The following is a 20,346-nucleotide window of genomic DNA, read 5'->3' as shown; positions in this document are numbered from 1 at the left end:
ACTTGATGCAGTTATTATGTAATTATTTTACTAATCTTTACTAATCTCATTATTAGCATTGAGTCATATTTGTTTTTGAGCTATCCTGTAGCACTTAAAATAAAAACACAGCTGACTTTTTACTCCTTAAAAGACCATGCTGGTTCCTCACTATCACTCAGCCTGGAGCACTAGAGGAAAAGATCTGTATCACAGACTTGTGGGTCGTTCTATCAGCTCATTTTGCCCCATGAGATACATTTAAATGCATCAGATGCATGACCATTATCATTTCAAACTCAATCCAGGTAAGTTTCACCATATTAGTAGTTTGGCTTGAATTATATGGAACCAGTTCAGGGCCATTTGAAAAAAAAAGATTCAAACTTGAAAGCTGAAATTTCAATTTTGAAATTAATAATAAAATACAACATTGTACTCAAACTAAAAATAAGTGTAGGAAACTTTTATTCTGTTTAAATATAATTTTTATTCAGTTCTGAAATTCTTTTGAATAAATTATCTATTTTCAGTTTTCACTTTCTCAATATCTTAATATTTGAGGTCTTACTTTTTGCAGTTGCAGTTTTCGTGTTTTCAGATTGAACTTCTTTTTTTTCGGGTTTCAGATCTTCTTTTCACTTCAACTTCATGAGTGACAGCATAGCAAAGAAGGGTCAAGACCTTCCTCTATTGTGTTGCCTTCAGGCACCATCGGTACTATATTCCCTGAAGGCAGCAACTCCTGTGTTCCTGTGTTCTAATTACCCATCATTATTACATCTGGGATAATTTCTCAGAGTATCTATTAAAATAATAGCGTACATTTCGTTCACACCAACATTTCCGGTCGGTTGTACATAGGGCGCAGACACCATTGCTGGCCAATAGTTTGTTGCGTTCAAAGTTGCATGTACAACATGGTAAATGGAAAACGTTGAAATGTGCCTGTTGAACTGCACAACCAGGCACTGTTTATTGCTCTTGTACTGCGATAGGTGCCAAGTTTGGTTTAAAACGGCTTGCGAAACAGAACCTTATCAATGGCGTCAGTTTTTTCACTGCCCACAATGTGATTATGGTGTAGAGAAAGTGCGCCGTTATACTTCTCACAGTACCTATGTTCCCTGAAGGCAATGTAATAGAGGAAGATCCTCAGCCTTCTTTGTTATGCAGTCGCTCATGATTGCATGCCCCTCTAAGCTGATGCCACGTCCCCCATTCCATTCCAGTTTGAAATTGAAAGGATGAGACCCAAAAATGATCAAAAGATCTGAAAGCGAAAAAAAGATCTGAAACCCGAAAAAATAAGATATGAAACTGTAAAAAAAGAAGATGAATCTGACAATATGAAATCTGCATTTGAAAAAAAATAAGACCTCAAATATTGAAATATATATGAAAGTGAAAAAATTTAATTAAAGAGTTTGGTTTAGACCTGCTTGGAAAGTGTCATGAGATAACTTTTGTTGTGAATTGGCGCTGAAACTGAATTGAATTGAACTGAAAACTGAAAATAGATCATTTATTCAAAAGAATTTCACAACTGAATAAATATTATATTTAAACTGAAAAAACTTTTCCTACACTTCAGCTCCATAGAATTAGAGAATGACTCAGACTTGGCAGACATACTTATTACAAGTGCCGGGGGTTAGGAAGACTCCATGAACGACCCTTGTGAGTGTGCACTGTGAGCTTTTATTTCTTTTGTAAATGATGGAGTAAGACCATTTTAACTTTGTCACTGGCTCATGACAAATGACTGATTACAGCAATCAAGAACCAGGCTACAGGGCATTACATTCTCAATGGAAAGGGAGAGGAAGTGAAGTCCAGAAGCTTCATTGACTTGGGTGTGGAGTGGCACTACATCACTGAGGAGGACGTGGAGACCCTGCACACAGATGGACCTCTGCATGACCCTGTGGTGGTTCTGGTAATAATACTTCCATCTCTTTCAAGCTTATACTTGAATGAATTAGAAGGACTATTTGCTTAACAATGAGAACTGTATGAAAAAAGCACATCAGCCATCCTGTTCAATTTTGCTCCGACCTCCATTCTCTTTCACTCACTAATTTTCTATCTCTATCTGTTAGATTTTTATGAATGAAACTCATCAGTTAACCAGTGAATTACAACTTCTTTTTAGGAAAGGCAAGGCAAGTTTATTTGGATTGCATTATTTAAACATAAGGCAATACCAGTGCTTTACTGGGGCATAGAAATACATTAAAAATAAGTCATTGAGAAAACATTAAACATGCAGTCAAAATACATTAAAAACAGAAACCAAAAACAAACTAATGAATAAAGATTAAAGAGAAATTGTGTCAAAAACAATCCATTAAGAAGGAGTTGTCTCATTTATTGTAAAGCAATAGTAAATAGCAAATTTTTAAGCCCTGACTTTTATGGACTGGAAGTTTTAGCTTGTTGCATAGATGGGGAGTGTAAAAACTAAATGCTGCTTTGGTTGGATCCTGTAAATGCTGAATAAACCTCTCCCAGATGACCTGAGTGACCTGAGTGACCTGAGTGACCTGAGTCTGGGTGCTTCATAACGTTTCAAGTAAATCAGAGATGCACTTGGCCTGAGACCATTTGCTGTTTTATAGACAAGCAACAGGTTGTCAAAATCTGTCCTTTGGCACTCAGGACAGCAAGACAGTGATTTAAGGACTGATGAAATGTTGCAGCTGTCTGATTGATTTTGTAAGACCTGTGAAGACACAATAACAAAGTCCAGCCTCCTGGAGATAAACAACTAAAAAGTTTTCTTCTGTGCCATGCTGAGACTGATCCCTTAATTTTTGCTGTGCTTTCAAAGGAGGAAAGAATTTTAGTTTAAAACTTTGGGGAAATTGCCATTCACTAACAGATGATACCTCTTTTGTACTCATGAAAATATTCGGAATATCCAGCAAACACACTGAGAACACCAGTTCTGATAGTGGTTAGTTGTCAGCTTTGTCATCAACGGTACTTTCCTGAAAAGCTGTCTTGTGAAAGAAATGCAAGTGCAATCAGAAAGCACTTTACAGGACAAAAGTTTTTGTACCACTTTAGTGAATCATTCAGATAATTATTCATACTCAATTTGGCAGCAAGTGAATAGTAATAAATTGTCAAGATACAAAGCAGATATGTCTCAAAACCTTTTTGTAGCCATATTTCTGCTATAAAGTTTGGTATTTTAACATGGGGTCTGTAAGGACTGACTCGTTTTTGAAGCCGGCCTCAAGTGGTCATTGGAGGAACTGTCCTCTTTGGCACTTCCATGTTGGTTTCATTTTTCATCCTCAGTAGTTGCCAATAAACTCATTTTGTCCATTGTGTTTAGAACAAAAGCAATAATTGCACAGATTTACAGCTTTGTGTTTCAATCTGACTGATAATTGGTCATCAGAACATGATGCTCTTCTACTCTAAGCCCTGAAATGAGAGGCATTAAGACCTGCCTAAAAACTCACTCGATTAGTCAGAATGTTGCCAAAGGGGTCTTAAAAGTTATTACAAGCAGTGACACCGTTAAACAGGCAATAATAGTAATCACTAAGAGATGACTATGTTGAACGTATTTCAAGTGACTACATATAACCATTTGTTTATACGTATTATAATGAAAAATAAATAAAATGTATTAATTAAAAACCATGGAATAATACCTGGATTTAAAACTTAATGAAGATCTTTCATACAAATTTACTCCCTGATAATTCCACGTGCTGCTTCCTGAGAAAATGTGCAATATACTGTATATCCTTTTTCAGGCCGCACTGGCAATTTAATCTGTTTGTGTGCGTGCGTGTTTGTTAATCTCTCAAACGCACACCAATGCCTGTTTTCAAGTTTTATTTTGCCAGCAGTTTGCATTTGGAATTGAACTCTAATTGACGCTACAACAAGCCTGGTAAATATACCTGACCCTGAGGCAAGCTCGGAAACATAGGAACAACGGATGAAGTTTTTGTGGACAATGCCGCAGCATATTCAGTCGTATCTGTATGAACACTCTTATGATCTGATAATCACCTGTCAATGGCCCTATTTACATCATGTGATAGTTGTCTCTGAACCTTGAGTTGGGTTTATGAAAAACACTGAGTCAATTTTTGTCCTGAATTTAAAATTTGTTGATTTGCGTGAATAATTTGTTTAGTTTATTTGCACTTCACGTATTTTAACACAAATATGCTAAACAAAGAACAAACAAAGAATGATGCCGTGATGGTAACGTGTTCCTCTTGGTTTGCAGATTATACCCAAGGACAACGAAACACGGTCCACTTTAATGTACAAGTACATCATCCATGAAGATTCAGTGCCTGTTAATAACAACAATGTCATCCAAGAGGACACGTATGAGTGGGCTCTGAAGAGCTGGTCTCCGTGTTCCAAACCCTGTGCTGGAGGTAATGGATAAATTGATCATCAAATTAGAAAAGAATAGAGAGGAACATTTTCTTCTTACTTTCACAACATGTTAATGTGAATATTAAACTCACTTCAACGTAAGCAGCACAGAACAAACATGGATCTTTTCATGAAGGCTGATGTTGTTCTGTATTAAAGTGTAATGTATTCACCAGAGAAAAAAATGTTTGCCCTAAGTTAACAGGATTATTGACTCAGAATTATGAGAAAAGTTTTTTTTTTCTCGAAATTGTTTGATTCTCAGCCTTAGTGAAAATTGTTGGGTATTGACTGAATGAAATTTGTTAAAAATTTAAAAAAAAATGTTCACTGTCTTTTTTATTGGATCACAAAAACTTCTTTGACAGGGTTTCAGTACACCAAGTATGGATGTCGAAAGAAAGGAGACACCAAGATGGTCCATCGAGGCTACTGCGATGCCAGCAAGAAGCCAAAACCAATTCGCAGAATGTGTAATCTTCAGGACTGCACACAGCCTCAGTGAGTACAGACCGTTTTTTAAACGCCTTGATGAGATTCAAAATGGGACTGAGCTGCAGATAATATGGTGGTGTTTGTCTTGGCTTTTATGACTTGAATTTAAATGAATCTCTTATTATAGTGACTGTGGGAGACTGGTAATGGAGTGAAAAAAATGTACTTATCACCCCGAAATCTGCTCTGTTTGATCAAAGATGTGAAGAATGGTAAAAGGCGGGTGAATCATTGTGGAGAAAGATATTTAATTGTCGAGTCTCATTCTCAGGTCGTTGGTATTTGACAACATGGGAATGAAACTCAACAGTCAGCTATCTTTTTTTTCATAATTGCTCATCCCACGTTTACTTGTGTGTCTTCAGAAGCATAAAAACTCCGTACCTGAGTCCTGAGCAGGTATTTGCAACATTCACCACAATGATCTCTTAAACCCAGAGGTATATGTTGTCATATAACGCCTGCTGCACAAACTTTTTCTCCTCTCCTCGTTTTTGTGTGAGCAGTTTACATAAACTGTTAGAAATCCTGAACATATTGTGCAGCTAAATAGATTTAGGTGCCAGCGATACATATGAACTCCAAACAACCCTGCAATCCTCCTACCATTAGCCACTAGCTGATGAGTTTCATCATGTGTATTTTTATTCAGACATGCAGGTTATTTTTTTTTTTCATACTCCAACAATTTTATATTGCACTTCCATTAAGATGGGAGAATTATGAGAGAGATTAAAAATAAAATGGTGAAAATTACTGAAAGTAACTGAGGCTTAGATTTCCTGACTTTCGTCCCTCGTTCACACATAGACATTCGAAGTAGCTCTGTAGTGCTGAGCACGTGAATGAATAATACTCATTTACTACAATCACTTCTGCCCTAACCATGTAAGATTCAAGTCTTTTATACAGTAATAGTGCACTGCCTTAACATTTCAGCAGTTGACTGTCAGAAAACACTCCCTTTAAGCCATTTAAGCCTTCTTTCTGTTTTGTTTTGGGTTTTTTTTCTTGCTGTAATAACATCAGCTTATCCTGTAGCACATGCAATGTCATTACATCATAGGCTCATATTTTATCCTTATTTTTGGTGTTTCCACTTGCAAGTGACGTGGTTGGCACAGTCAGAAGGGTGTAAATACAGGTAATCTAAAGTTAATTTCCCGTGGCTCATTTTTTTCAAGCTTGTTGGCTTTGATGATATTGAGCTTCATGTAACTGTCGCTTCACCATGTGATGAAGCTCTCAGTCACAACATATATGAGTCTGGATAGACATGGATGTAATCTGCAAATTGACTGGTGCTTGCAGGCGTAAAACTAGGAGGCGTTAATGTTAGTTACCAGTGCATCCTTTCAGTGGGACTTGTTATGTGAGCAATTAGTTTTGTCACTAGAGACCCACAATAGCTGTCTGTTTTAAAATCTGTCAAACAATGACAGCTGGGTTAGAGACAAGATAACATGAGTGGGAAAAAAGGTCTCTGGGTGGTAACAAACTCATGCTGGATGTAGCTGCTACACTCCTAATGGTGGCATGGGTGTGAAAGGAAAAGAAATGTCCAAAGGAATGAATGTATTTGCTGAGGTGATGCAGTCCGAATGCAGGGTCATGACAGGAAAGGCCTGGAGGTGAAAGAAATGGTTTGAGTGCAAGGGATGCATAAGATGATTAGTGATGGAGGCTTTGAACCTCCGAGAGGGAAGTTTAAAAGCAGCTATGCTTAAAGGACTGTAACAAAAATTATGCAACAACATCTCCCAGCTGCATGAGGCATAAGGCCAACTTCAGTACTTAAATGATGCAACATAATGTGCTCAAGACTTCACACAGTAACCTAACATTAACCCACTGGCTGTTCTGTTCTGCGTCAAACCAAAGGAACGAATGACAGAGGAGAAATTTGAAACTGCTGTGATCTATTAGATGAAACAATCACTCTCTACTGCATCTATCTCTTAAGTTCTGATTGACTTATCTTTGGTATGGAGATTTGACCTCGCTGCAGAACGTTCTTTGAAGAAATAAAGCACATATCTCAGGGATTGGACTCTTTCTGAATCTGAGCTTTTTTTAAGTAGGTACTGTAGGAAACAGTTTTGATAATACGATGAATTCCCTCAATAGCTGGCCTGATTTTTTTCACCATTGCTAGACTCCCTTCCTTTCTTCATGACTTGACTAGTCTGTCCTTCCTTAAAGACTTGAGACTTCAAACAAAGCTGAAATATGGGACAGTGTGCCTGAAAAAGATCCTAATGATGTAGCAATATATAATACTGAATGTATAGATGCAGTATGTTGCAGCTTAATCAGTCAGACAAACTGCCACATCCTGTTCACAGAAACAAACATAAATAGGTTGCAAGGTAGAACAAATTGTGATATGCTCCTACACACATCACAAGTAACACTCCTGTGGGTAAAAATGTTTTAATTACTGTGCAATACATAATAAACTTGTCATAGTTATTCAAATGAACCAAAAACTGAAATTCAAATGGGTAACACTTGGAAACAAAACACACTATCAACCATGTTCCACATCACATACCAATCATAAGAATGAGGGGAAAGTGCATCAGTGTAAAATATGAAATAAAATGCAAAAACACAGCAAATGCACAGTGTATCATAGTGTATTGCATATACATATTGCACAGATCATAGATAAATGATAAAATGTAACGGGTTATAGAGTCATTATGTGTTGGTTGAGACCGAGTCTGGTGGTACGTGATTTTGCTGACCTGGCTGAGACCCTGGGTGAGAAGAGTGTAACAATATCCATGATGAGTGGACTGACCAATGTGTATCTACAGGAGAAAAATCACTTTGCTGCTGAACCTAAAAGACAACATATATATCCACACCAGTCTTTGTTTGCGTATAACTGAATGTTCTTAGGAGAGAGAGAAATATGAGACTTTTCAGTAGCCTCTCGGCTGTAGTTCAGCTCCACACCGTGGACAGCACCATCCTACAGCTGAACACAAGCCATCTTACCTGGTTACATGTGACAAATCAAATATAATAACTGAATGATACCGCAGGTTATGAGGTCTCGTTGGCGATGGTGAGGCTAAAACTGATAGGCGAGGCTTGGTTAAACAAACGGGGCAGCAGCAGGTTAAGTTAGCAAGATGCATAGGCAAGTGTGCAGGTCGCCAGGAGGCCTATTTCGTATTTCATATCACGCCCCTTAGCTGTAATATAATCACAATATATCACGGCCTGTCATTAAGGTATTGCTTAATAATAACATTGTACTCCCTGAATTTATTAATGAAACAGGAAAGCGCAAGTCTGACAAGCCCACAAATATAGTAACAAAATATGTAAAAGAAAGGAAAAATTATGACCCAAACTCTCCATTGTAAACATCTGTCGCCATTTGACTTGACTTAATTTTGACTTTTCAGTATTTATGCTGACGATTATTACCAGTATTTTGAGTGTGCTTACTTTCAGTTATAACTTTAAATGAGGAGGTTTAGATAAACTGGATAAACTGTTGACTTGCTTAAAAATAGTTTAACTGACTGCTTGTATGTCTTGACTTATCAGCCTATCAGCAATTAACTTGATTAGTGTGAAGCTAGGAATCATGGCTGACTGGTATTTTCCTCAGTCAACAAAATGCACTGTATGTTCACCTACCCTTCCACACAGTTTGGGTTTAACCCTATTGCAATTTATCTCTCACAGTGTTCAATCATCAAAATTAACTTAAGTCTGGGAATTTCTTTGAACAGTAGTTATAATATCCCAGAGTTCTGCACTGAGAAGGTGTTCAGCATTTTAAATGGATTTGTTGCTTTATGTGGAGGAAGTTTCTGCAGATTTCTGGCCTTCATCTTCTTCACTGTTGTGTGAGTGTTAATTTCTGAGAGAAATTTGCAAGAGCACTCAGCCTTTGTGTTTGACAAACATTTTACAACTATATGCTGATTCTCAGTAATTAATTTCTATCCAAAACCATTGAGTGGGGTGTTCCCAGTTATGCACACCTGCTCCTGAAATATCAGGTTTCCATTACCCCTGCCTTTACTCCGCCATTCAGAAGTCCTATTTACCATCTCAACAGCCTAGTTTTTATTTTTTGATCAAAGTCTTTTTATTAGTATTTTCAAGTTTTCAATTATACAAAACAGTACAAACAACACAAAACTACATGAACAAACACAATCTGAACAAACAACATAAAACCTTCCCACCCCATCCCCAAAATACCAGACCAATATTGGAAGCAACAGCCTAGTTTTGATTGAAAGTCCATGTTGTGAAGGATTTTATCTATTATTTACCCAGAGTTAAATAAATAAAAAAAAAAAAAACATGCACCAACATGGAGTCCAAGTGGAAGTCTGAGTAAAGCCAAGTTTATATATTGTATCGCCAAATAACATTTTAAAGTAGTATACAGTTTATAGTCTGTATTATTAATATTATTTGCCATGGGGTACGTGCCACTGAAAGATGGAGGACTGTTCAGAGGTTTTGTGAAAAGATCTTGGTGAGGCCATCCCTATAGCTCAGTTGGTAGAGCATGCGACCCATGTACTGAGGCTGTCTATAAGAATAAAAGACAAAAAAGCCCAAATAATAATAATAATAATAATAAGATCTTGATGAAAGCTTTAAAGATTCAGCACTTGATCAATCAGACTGCAGACTGAACAGAGGCCTGTCATCACACAGGTAAATCACTGGATTTGTGGGAAAAGTTTGGGTGTAACTCTGAGGTTTTTGCTCACTTCAAACTGAAATGCAAGACTTTAATCTCAGGATTACTTTACATTTTTTGCCCATGAGTACTGTCATGTTGGTGTGAGGGTCCACACAGTTGACAACTTTGTCAAGTTGTGATGAAAAAAGTTTTTCCACTTGGACCACTACTGGTATGAGTGACCTCAGTATTCAGCACTTGTCTCCAAGGTGCCATGACAACAAGGACATGTTCATTTTGGCTGTCCTAAAATGCGCTTGACAGAGTTGCTCTAATTTCCAAATTAGCATAAAATACAAAGTATAGCTGAGGCTAATTAGTCCTCAACCAAAGTCACGGGCAAATTGAGCTTTTGATCTGAGGGTGGCATGCTGGGCCAGAAGGTGGCAATAAAATCTACACCATCAGTATGTCAAATACCAAAGGAAAATGTTCAAAGCCTGCACAGTGGGGTTATTTTTCATAGAACATAGAGGAATATAATTGTTTTCAAAAATATCCCTTCACAGCAGAACTTAATAATTAATTACCAAAATACTGATTACTTGTCTTCTGTTTCCATATGACAAAATCTACATACATGTCATGGACAAAACATGGAAAAAACAAAATTCTGCTACTCACACGCTGCTGAGCCGTGTGATGTTTTTAAAGTGAGAGTAACTGTGAAATTAAATGAAGAAAGCACAGCACTGGTTTCTGCCCCTGCAGTCAGGTGCTCCAGACAAAGGTGAACAATAATAATAATTAGCAAACTGTCACAAGTCATTTTGTGAGAGATACCGTACGGCAGACTGCAGCGTGGTGAATAATTTAAAGTGTTGATTGAAGCCTTTAAATGATGAAGATAATGAAAACTGAGTGGATACTAAATGTCTCCTCTGCTGTGATGGAAGGGACACAATGATTATTTGATGAAGCAATTAACAGATTATTTTATGAAGGTCCTCAGCAGTGGCACTTTAAAAGTTTAATGTCAATTCTGCAAAACTCATCTGCATTTGTTCGTTTATGGAATTATAAATTTGAGGACTGAAGAGGCCAAGGAGAGAAAAATAAGGTTTTTCATCCAAACCGACTTATTAACTAAGCTAACTGCTGATTATTGACAATCTTCAAGGCACATTCACTGTCATCTGTTTGAACTATGGAGTGTGTGCTGATTGATCCCTGAGGTATAGAACAAGAAAATTCAATGAATAAAATAAAAACATAATAATGAACACAGAAATGCTTGTAAATTTATTTTTGTTTAAATTCCACAGGACATATTAATTTAATTTAATAATAAAGTTAGCCCTTTTTTTGAGCCACAACAGCAGCATGGCTCTTGGAATGTCTGTTGGTCTGTCAGTCCAGCTCTTTTTATTTTACAGTTGTGAGTAGCTCCTCAATAGTGCATTGCATTGTGGGACAACAGTGACACCACTCTGAAATTAATTGATCTGTAGAAATTAATCTTTGACTGTTTTACTTTTCAGTTGGTTTACTTCTTTGGTACAAGCTGAAACATCTCAACAACTGTTTGATGGAATGAATGAGAGAATGAAAGAAAGAATGAAATTTTACGCACAACATTCATGGTGCCCAGAGGATGAATCGTCGTGACTTTGGTGATCCCCTGACATTCCCCTTAGCTGCAGTGTCAGGGATGGCATGGTTTTGCATAAAATGTCATAACTACTCTTACAAGGATTGACATGAAATGTGAAACACAAATTCATGTTCCCCTCTGGATGAACTGTCATAAATTTGGTGACCCACCATAAGGTCAAAGTTTCACATTTGTCCAATACTTAACTTTATGACTTGCAAAACTAATGACATTTCCTTCAGCATCCACTGTTGTACATGCACAATGTCATTAAGCACACTAAACTATGATGGTGAACATGGGAAACATTGTACCTGATTAATATTAGCATGTCGTAGGTGTGAGCTCACTGTAGTTGTGAGCATCTTAGCTCCATTTGGTGATGCTCAAAGCACTGATGTGCACAGAGCTGCTAGAAAGGCTGCAGACACTTTTAATTATAATACAGTAACAAGGATAACTTATGTGCACAAAATTAAAAAATATAATCTTTCAGAATTTTACAGGCTCCCTAGAGAGGTATGAGTATGAATGCAACATTGTTGGACATAATCAGTATATGACCACATTAGCTATACATAATTAAAACCCATTATTCTTTGATCCTCTTCTTACAAGCAGGCCAGTCAGAAATCATTTTCTACACAATATGAAAGACTTCAGCAGTGTGGGAAATGGCAGCTCTCCTGAGGATTTCATTTCATTTCCACAGTAGATTTGACATTTGCAAACTCTTTGAAAATCAGCTTGTTGTCTTCTGTCTTTTAAAGTTATTTTTACAACATATAACCGCCAATAACTGCATTTGAAAAAAAAAAAAACAGATGTTAGATGTGAATCTGATGCTTGCGTTACAGCTAAGCTAAACTTGATGTATATCCTCAGTAATCTCTTCACTTCGATATGTCCAGATGGATCTCAGATGAATGGGAACATTGTACCAAAACCTGCGGCAGCCTGGGCTTTCAGATCCGGACTGTTCGTTGTGTGCAGTACCTCCATGATGGCACCAACCGCTCCGTTCACAGCAAGTACTGCAGCGGGGAGAAGCCAGAGAGTCGGAGGCCTTGTAACAGAGTCCCATGTCCTGCACAGTGGAGGACAGGAGCGTGGTCAGAGGTTCAGTATCCACATGATCTCTTTGAAAAAAGCTGAAAGATCTTGTAGTGTTTCCAGTCACAGTGCTCCAATTTGTGCAGCTGTTCACATTTGAGTGTTTTTCATTCATTTGGTTATTAGGCCCCAGATCCATTTGTTTGTTCTTATTTTATAATGTCATCTTGTTTCCATTAGCTATTGTCAGTTTACTCACCACTGTCTCACCATTTCATTTGCTTCAACACAGCAGCAGCTTTAACATGCCTAATGGGTCTGTTAACTCTTAACTCGCCAAGTTCATGTGTAAAATAAAACATGCAGGATTTGATATTTAATTTACAGCATTGACATATCTCATATGAAAGAATGGCAGTTTTAATCCCTCCATTTCCTCTATCTTAATAGCACCTTTGAAGCCATTCAAAAATACAATAAAGGAGACATCCAGCTGAGTGGTAGAGAGCAGATAAGAGCTAATAGGATGCAATTCTTCATGCCTATAGTTAATTTGTGTGTGCTGTACTCAGTTTTTGGTATTGTGGTCTACCCTCATATTACAATATAGCTCTTAATATGCACATATTACTCAACCTGCAACGATCACAAGTTTCAGTTTAAATGTGTCACAGTTTCGAGTAACATTTATGGGAAAAAAAAGAACTGTTAATGTTAAATATGTTAAATATGTGCTACTTTGGCTCTGATGTAGCTCCCTCTTTGTGTCCTTTCTCACCACCAGGTATTATTTAAAGGTATTAATTATTTTATTTGGTCTATTTTATGGGCGGCATGGTGTTGTGGTGTTTATCCCTGTCGTCTCAGGGCAAGAGGGTTCCAGGTTAATTCTGGCTGCCTCCCACAGTCCCTAACGTGCACATTAGGTTAATTGGCTATTGTGAGTGTGTGAGCGTGTGTGATTGTGTGTCAGCCATGTGACTGACTGGCGACCAGTCTGGGTTGTACCCCGTCTCCTGCCCGTAGTCAGCTGGAACAGGCTCCAGCCCCCCCACCCACCACCACTCTGACAGTTGAAACGGTATAGAAAATGGATGCATTTTTGGCACAGTTTGAATTTCAAATTTCCACCCTATTATCCTGACATTTACTGTTGCCTCTGTGACCTGCCTCCACTTGTTTCAACTCAGCTCTCCAATAACTGTCATTTACCGTATGTGAGTGATTCGCAGTTTGTGCTCTTCAACAGTGCTCTGTGACCTGTGGAGAGGGGATGGAGAGGCGTCTGGTCACGTGCCGGATTGGAGATCAGTGCAACGGAGAAAAACCTGAAAATGTGAGATCGTGCAGGCCGGGACCCTGCCATGGTAAGCACATCATTTATTTTGAACTGAAAGAAAATACATAAATTCCCACTGTAGCCACACACTCTGATACAGTCTCTGTTAGTCAAAAATAAATGTACCACACCGTAAATCATCACTTTTATTTGTTTTTTCTTTTTTATTGGGTGCTTAAAAAAACAAAAAACAAAAACAAAAACAACTGGCTAAACAAGACAACGTTCAAAACAAACATTCATTCAAAATGGAAGATTTAAGGCTTCAAATGAGAACAAAAAATTTAAGTGAGACAGGTTTTAGAGTTAACTCGTGCAAATAAATACCCACCTGAAATTTGAAATCAGTATTGATTAGTTTCATTATTGTTCGATGGTATTTGCAGTTCAAGTGTAGATTTACTGTAAAATTCTGCCCTCATATGACAACAATAAGGCAAAACTACTGCTACTACTATTTGCTACTTATGCTACTCAAGTCCACTCCCTCTAAATCAGGTTGCACAGTGGTTATGTGTTTAAAGCAAATGGTCAGAAGAATCTTGAATATCGCAGGGAAATTAAAACTACCGTTGCTGCTGTTAAGCAAAAATGACATAGACTCCCTTAAACAGCCTGTGTTATCCGTCTACAATCTGTCCTAGCATTCATTTTTTTAAAAAAGCATCTTCTACTCATAGTGTCAGTTTGAAGTATGTCATTCTTAAATGCTGACGTATGTCAGTTGCTTTTGATGTCTCAATAAAACATTAATGCCAAGTTGATATATGCAGCTGAGACACAGGGACAAACTAGGATGGTGAAAATGAGACCCATTATCTTGTGTGCATAAAAACACATGCCGTACATTCAATATTCATCTACAGTATGTGTGGCACCTGAAGAGTATTACATAAAAGGCTCTCAAGAGCTTTAAAAATCAATATGGCATTCTGAATGTACAGACGGGAAATGATTAAACAACATCAACGCATAATTTGCATACCCATTGTCAATATTTACCTACTTCACACAGATGAGATGAACTCAGGTAAAAACAAACCTTCCCCCTTATTGATTTCCAGTACTACATTAGACTCATAAAGACAGACGTAAAGAGAAGCAGGACTTTGTAACAGTTAAAGCAGGGAGACACAGGGAGATGCTTCCAATTTTTTTAACTTTTAGGGAAGGATCAGCTTTGTTTGAATATGAAGAAGGTCACACACAATGGTATTATCTGTTTTCCAAGATTTTTTTAGTTTTGCATTGATACAGTGCTGTCCATCACCAGCACACATCAGTATGCATATAACAAATCAAACTACATATTCAAAACTAGTTCAGTTTGATGTATTAGAGTTACATTTGAGTCACAGTCAGGGAAAACAATCTGGGAGAAAAAAATTTCGCTCACACAGGGCACACAAAAAAGGATTTTACTGATTGGCTACTATCTTAGACCGGGTACCTGCTTAGAATTAGTATGTACAAGTACTGTGGTACGGATCTGGGACATAGCCCTCATCTAAACAGACTTTACACACTCTGCTGAATGTTCTGCAGCTGAAAAGTTCTCCAGTTTTTCTGCGGCAAAAACAAGATAAGCCCACCATTCACCACTTTTCGGCACTGTGTGACACACACTGAGCTCACACTGTGTGTTCTTTAAATTTCAGATGAGCCATGTAATGGAGACAAATCCATCTTCTGCCAAATGGAGGTCCTAGCACGATACTGCTCTATTCCTGGCTACAACAAACTGTGCTGCGACTCCTGCAGCAAGCGCAGTGGAGCCCTGTCTCTGTTCGCAGAGGCAGCTGAGAAGGAGGAACATGTTCGCTTTGGATCAGCCTCCCAGCTGCTAGAGACATTAACTGCTGCTGTAGCAGCCAACGGCACTCGTAGTGGTAAACAAGGCCCAGGAAAAGGATCTGCCACAACAGGCCATGGTGTGAAACATGTCACCACCCCTGCTCCGCACAAGAAAAACCCATCAAAAATCACTACGGCACCAAGGCGGGTTCCACGACACATAGGTCTTACTGGTAGGAAGCTGTCTGCTATGGCTGTATCACCTCAGGCAGATCCTACTCAGGGTGAAAGGTCAAGCAGCTTGACAGATAATCGGTGGCCCACAGCATATTCCGAAGTGGAGAGATGAAAGAGATGGCCTTCCCCTTCAGGACTCCTCATGTACAGTAGATAACCCAGTTTCATCCTGAGTCTTCTCACACCAAAAACACCACAGAGAATGAGAAACAGAGAGAAAGAAAGAAAAGTGCTGGTTCACTTTGTTGTTTAGAATTTCCCTTCCCTTTTGCCCCAGTGTTGACTTTCATACTTCACGTTGAGATGAAAAAATACTACGCTAATTTTAAGGTAAAGGGGCACATGGTTTGAAGGGAATTTTCATCCGTGTCAAATGAAAACTTTAATGAATAACAGCTGCAGTAGTTCATAGTTAATTATTTTAGGGGGTACGAAATTGCCAAAGGATTAGATTAAATTAAAGAAGCATCTATTTTGCTACATTTCTCCAAACTTCAAACTTCTCAGTAAATATTACAAAGACACGGTTGCTTAATTTCAGTCAAACAGTTGACTTTCTGACCCAAGGAGCCTTGAAACGTTACATTTCCCTTCTGATTGGTCTTTTCTCTTGTTTTGTCATTTAATGACTCGTGCCCCTGGTGTCTGCAGAGCATCGTAGCGCATCCCCTGGCAAACATTGAGCAGACAGCTAAAGAGAAAATGTCACCAGGTGCACTCATTACAGTGAAAATGTGAAAATTGTGAGAACTTATGCAGAGTGAATCCATGACTATGGATCATCTGATGCAGATGAAAGTCCCTTTTTTACTTGAATGTTACAAACTGCCATTTTCTTGCCAAATAATGTAAGTATGAAGCTAGATTTACAGGATTCAACTGTGCCGGTACTTGAGGAATCAGTGCATATGCAATGTAAAACACCAGATTTGTATGGCCAAGTATAGAAAATGGTGAAAACCATCAGGAAAATGGTTTTAGTTGTATAGATTTTTTTTCCCCAGCAATGTCTGCTTAGTGGCGCTCTACAGTTTCTATGGATAGGGGTATTTATAAAGGTTCCTGTAAATACTGTACATGAAAATATCAGTATTCTTCTAATAAGTAGATAACACTTTCAAGCACCAATTTAATCAATTAGAAAAACAGTGGACATTAACTGTCACTATTATACACTCTCAATGCTGGTACGTGTTTTTCTGCGGAATGCTTGAAAAGAAAAGTTCTACTTTTTTAGGAATACCCTTTTTTTTTCTTGCTAAAAATTAGATAAGATTGATGCCCCTTTCATATCTGTATGCCTACAGTAAATATGAAGCTTCAGCTTCAGCTTTTTTCTTTCATTTGTACAAAACACAAACAAAAAACAACATAAATAGATTTTGTTAACTTTGGACAAAGCCAGACTAGCTGTTTTTCTCTGTTTCAAGTTGGTATGCTAAACTAAGCTGACTATCGCCTGGCTGTCAGTTCATGTTTAATGTGCTGAAATGTGAGTGGTGTCAATCTTCTCATCTAATTTTTAGCAATAAAGTAAATAAGTACATTCCCCAGAATGTCAAAGTATTTCTTTAAGAAGCATCTTATACAGGTTACATCATCCCAACCCTTACCTTTTCGAAATCAGAAGTTTGTATGGTGCCAGTCATTAACATTTTTGATTGTTGATATAGCCCTCCTTATCATAGTTTTTGCTCAAAGAGGTTGAAATTGTTAAGTCAAAGAAGAGAACTTAATAGGGGATATATTTAACAAGTATTACATGTTCAATACTGTATATTATATGCATCTGGGTCTCGTTCAGCTTGAACACACTATAGAAAGGATGTTAAATTTTTACTACGGATATGAACTGCGTTCTTCTGTTGTACTGTGATGTGGCCATGAAAGAAGCAGATACCCATCTTTAAATGTTATTAAGTGTTGGATTTGCAAATTATTATATCATATAATAGAATATTTCAAACACTTAAGGCTTCATTAAGCGTTTTTGACCACTAGGATGCAGAAAGTCTCTCAAACAAACTCACAGTACCACAGTCCTGATGTACCCATTCACCTATCAAGTGCTGCTGGCTACTTGCATATCTACACATCCAGCAGAGACAAAACAACACGAGCATCCAGCTGAATCACATTTATTTCAATCTGATGAATGTAAGTCCAAGATAAACTCTTCTTTTAATTAATAATTTTTTTAATTCAGCTCTCCCCTGTTTGGTGCTGGCTAACGTACACTGAACTTTTTTGATTTCATCTGGGATGAATGATCTGAGATATCAGCTGTGTAATGCTGCAGCATTAGGAGTTGGTTGTTAATTCTCAGAAGGTTCAGCAGTGTGTGTGACCCTTTCACATTACACATGTCATTTGATCCAATTTCCATATCAAAAATATCGCTTAATGGAGCTTTAAGCTCATTGCATCCTTTCGTTTTCTGTCTGAACAAGGTTTTATTGATCATTTGGGTTTACAGGAACAAAGCCTTTTTGTAAGCTGGACTTTCAAAAGAGTATCACCACATGTGGAACTTTTTTCCAAAGTGCTTCCTAAATGGCTTTTTATTGTGGAAGAAGGTTCAGGAGAGAGAAAGCTATTTATTTAAAAAAGGGTTTCCTCACAACCACCATGCATCTGACTGCAATAGCAAAGACACAGTTTTGTGTTTTCAGCAAAAATAAAAAGCTCAACTATTCACACTCAGTCCTGTGTGCCAATGTATAGTACATGTATATAGCATTGAGTACATAAATATTTATTGAAAGTTAAAGGGTTCTGCTTTATTTTAATGGTGTGTGCAGTGCCAGCTGGTCAGCCCTTGATAACAGATCCCATTTTTTTTTCAGCCACATTTTCAACTTTTAAATGAATTTCTACTTTTTAAAAAAACATGATAGACTAGAGATGATATTGTTTTTTGCAAACAATTAGATGTAAATATACATGCTCAATTTTGAGATGTTTAACTTGTTGTCAGAAAGCTGTCTTTTCTCAGCTATTTTGTAGAAGTTGTTAACAGAGCTGTTACGTCACAGTGACATGTACTGACCAAATGCTTTAATTTAACCAATAAAACATAAATAGTGTAGTACCAGTAAACCAGTAAAGTTGTTTTTTATGCTGTTTGTAGTTGTCAGTATTGTCTTACCATTTTACATTTTTCTCCCCTGTTCTTTTCACATTTGCTGCCTATACAACATTGCTGCTAATGTTATGCAGAGCTTGTAATGATAAATAGGGTAGTTGTAGATGTTACATTGACAATCCCTGAGCCTCAGACAGATGTACTGCATAGGATTCTCCACGTACTGTAACAAGACCCCTGTGCTATCCGTGCATTAAAGTATTATGATTGTCATGACTGTCAGTCACTCTCTGCTTTTTTTGCTTTTCTGTGTATTTGTGTAGATTCAAGTGTACACTACTGATGCTGTTTGTTGTAATGGGGAGCACATAGCAATAAAAGATATGATTAAATGATGAATTTGGTTGTTGCAGTTTAAAAGTGTAGCAATTATCACTCACTAGAATGCTTTTATCATAGTGGTTTAGACATCACTCAAACATAGGATGTACCTGACCTGGATTTAAGCACTTCTTCAAAAGGATGGATGTTTGCTTTTTGAATAAACATTTTAACTCAAGACTAGAGAGGATAAATGAAGAATTATTACTCCTCAGTCACTATTAAAGATCCACAAAGACTGAGCTATAAACATCAAACTAACCATACCACCAAAAGTACCTTCACTGTACACTGAACACCATAATATATTTCAAAATAAGGGCACACTAACTTCACTAGAAGTTGAGACTAGAATTAGAATTCACCACAACTTTCACCTTCCTTCTTAATCTTTGTATCATGCAGGCACCAAAGTTAATGGAATACTTTGAGGGCAATAGTATTATTCACTTTTTGACACCGTCTATGCAACGAGCAAGGAGCAGGAGAATGAAAGTAGCTAGTTTAGCTCAGCTTAAAAAACAGTAGCAGAGGAAGACAGCTAGCATGGCTCTGTACTAAGTTCACACCTGAATTTTGTTATGGTGTGCCCACCATCATATTCTGTTGCCTTTTGTCAGGCTTTGAATGCTCATGGAAATGCACAGTTACTGTGGTCAGTTTATAGTTAGTTTTGTCTTTTCTTTGCTGACTGTATGAAAAATATTGAATATTACCAGCAAAATATAATAGAACAGAGCTGTAGTAAGTGTGTCTTTGTAAGCTATAGATGATACTGTTATTCCTAGCTGACAGATGACCTGTCAACATTCTTTGGATTATCTATTGATAACATTCAGAAGTATTAAAAAGAAGTGTATGTAAAAGATACACGAAGTCACGAAATCGCACTGCACTGCTTTATCATGCACATCAGCAGTGGATAGTGGTAAAACACTTGACTATGTGAAACTGTCATGCATAGTTACTTAAGCACCATTGTATATTTACTTGAAAACTGAAGTGTTGATGAGGCCACAGAACTGCTGCACCCTTCTGTCTGAAATTAAACCTTGATTCTTATTTAATCGCACTCTTCGACAATGACAACCAGCTGAGGAGAAAATCTGTTTAAAACCTCTTACAGACACTTGAGCCTGAATGCTTGATTTTAGGAAAATTAATAAAAATAGGATGTCATATGTCACAACCACACTCCTCAGCTATTTCCAGTTGTCCTTTAGTGCTAGTCACAGAAATGC

At 37.6% G+C, this 20,346-nt stretch overlaps 1 protein-coding gene across 1 annotated transcript in view; it reads left to right on the top strand.

The window, feature by feature from the left end:
* The window catches only part of adamts3 (ADAM metallopeptidase with thrombospondin type 1 motif, 3), a 115,742-nt gene extending 96,736 nt beyond the window's left edge, over nucleotides 1-19,006 (top strand). The window contains exons 17-22 of the mRNA XM_046385976.1: nucleotides 1,755-1,918; nucleotides 4,241-4,397; nucleotides 4,767-4,899; nucleotides 12,128-12,335; nucleotides 13,519-13,636; nucleotides 15,267-19,006. Of these exons, the coding sequence (XP_046241932.1) occupies nucleotides 1,755-1,918; nucleotides 4,241-4,397; nucleotides 4,767-4,899; nucleotides 12,128-12,335; nucleotides 13,519-13,636; nucleotides 15,267-15,751 (1,265 nt within the window). The 3' untranslated portion in view covers nucleotides 15,752-19,006. The remainder of the gene's footprint in view (nucleotides 1-1,754; nucleotides 1,919-4,240; nucleotides 4,398-4,766; nucleotides 4,900-12,127; nucleotides 12,336-13,518; nucleotides 13,637-15,266) is intronic.
* Nucleotides 19,007-20,346: the final 1,340 nt, after the last annotated feature.

Source organism: Scatophagus argus, chromosome 4, assembly GCF_020382885.2.
Source record: "Scatophagus argus isolate fScaArg1 chromosome 4, fScaArg1.pri, whole genome shotgun sequence".
NCBI lineage: Eukaryota > Metazoa > Chordata > Actinopteri > Scatophagidae > Scatophagus > Scatophagus argus.
The sequence above is the reverse complement of the archived record's forward strand: the minus strand, read 5'-3'. Positions and strand labels throughout refer to the sequence as shown.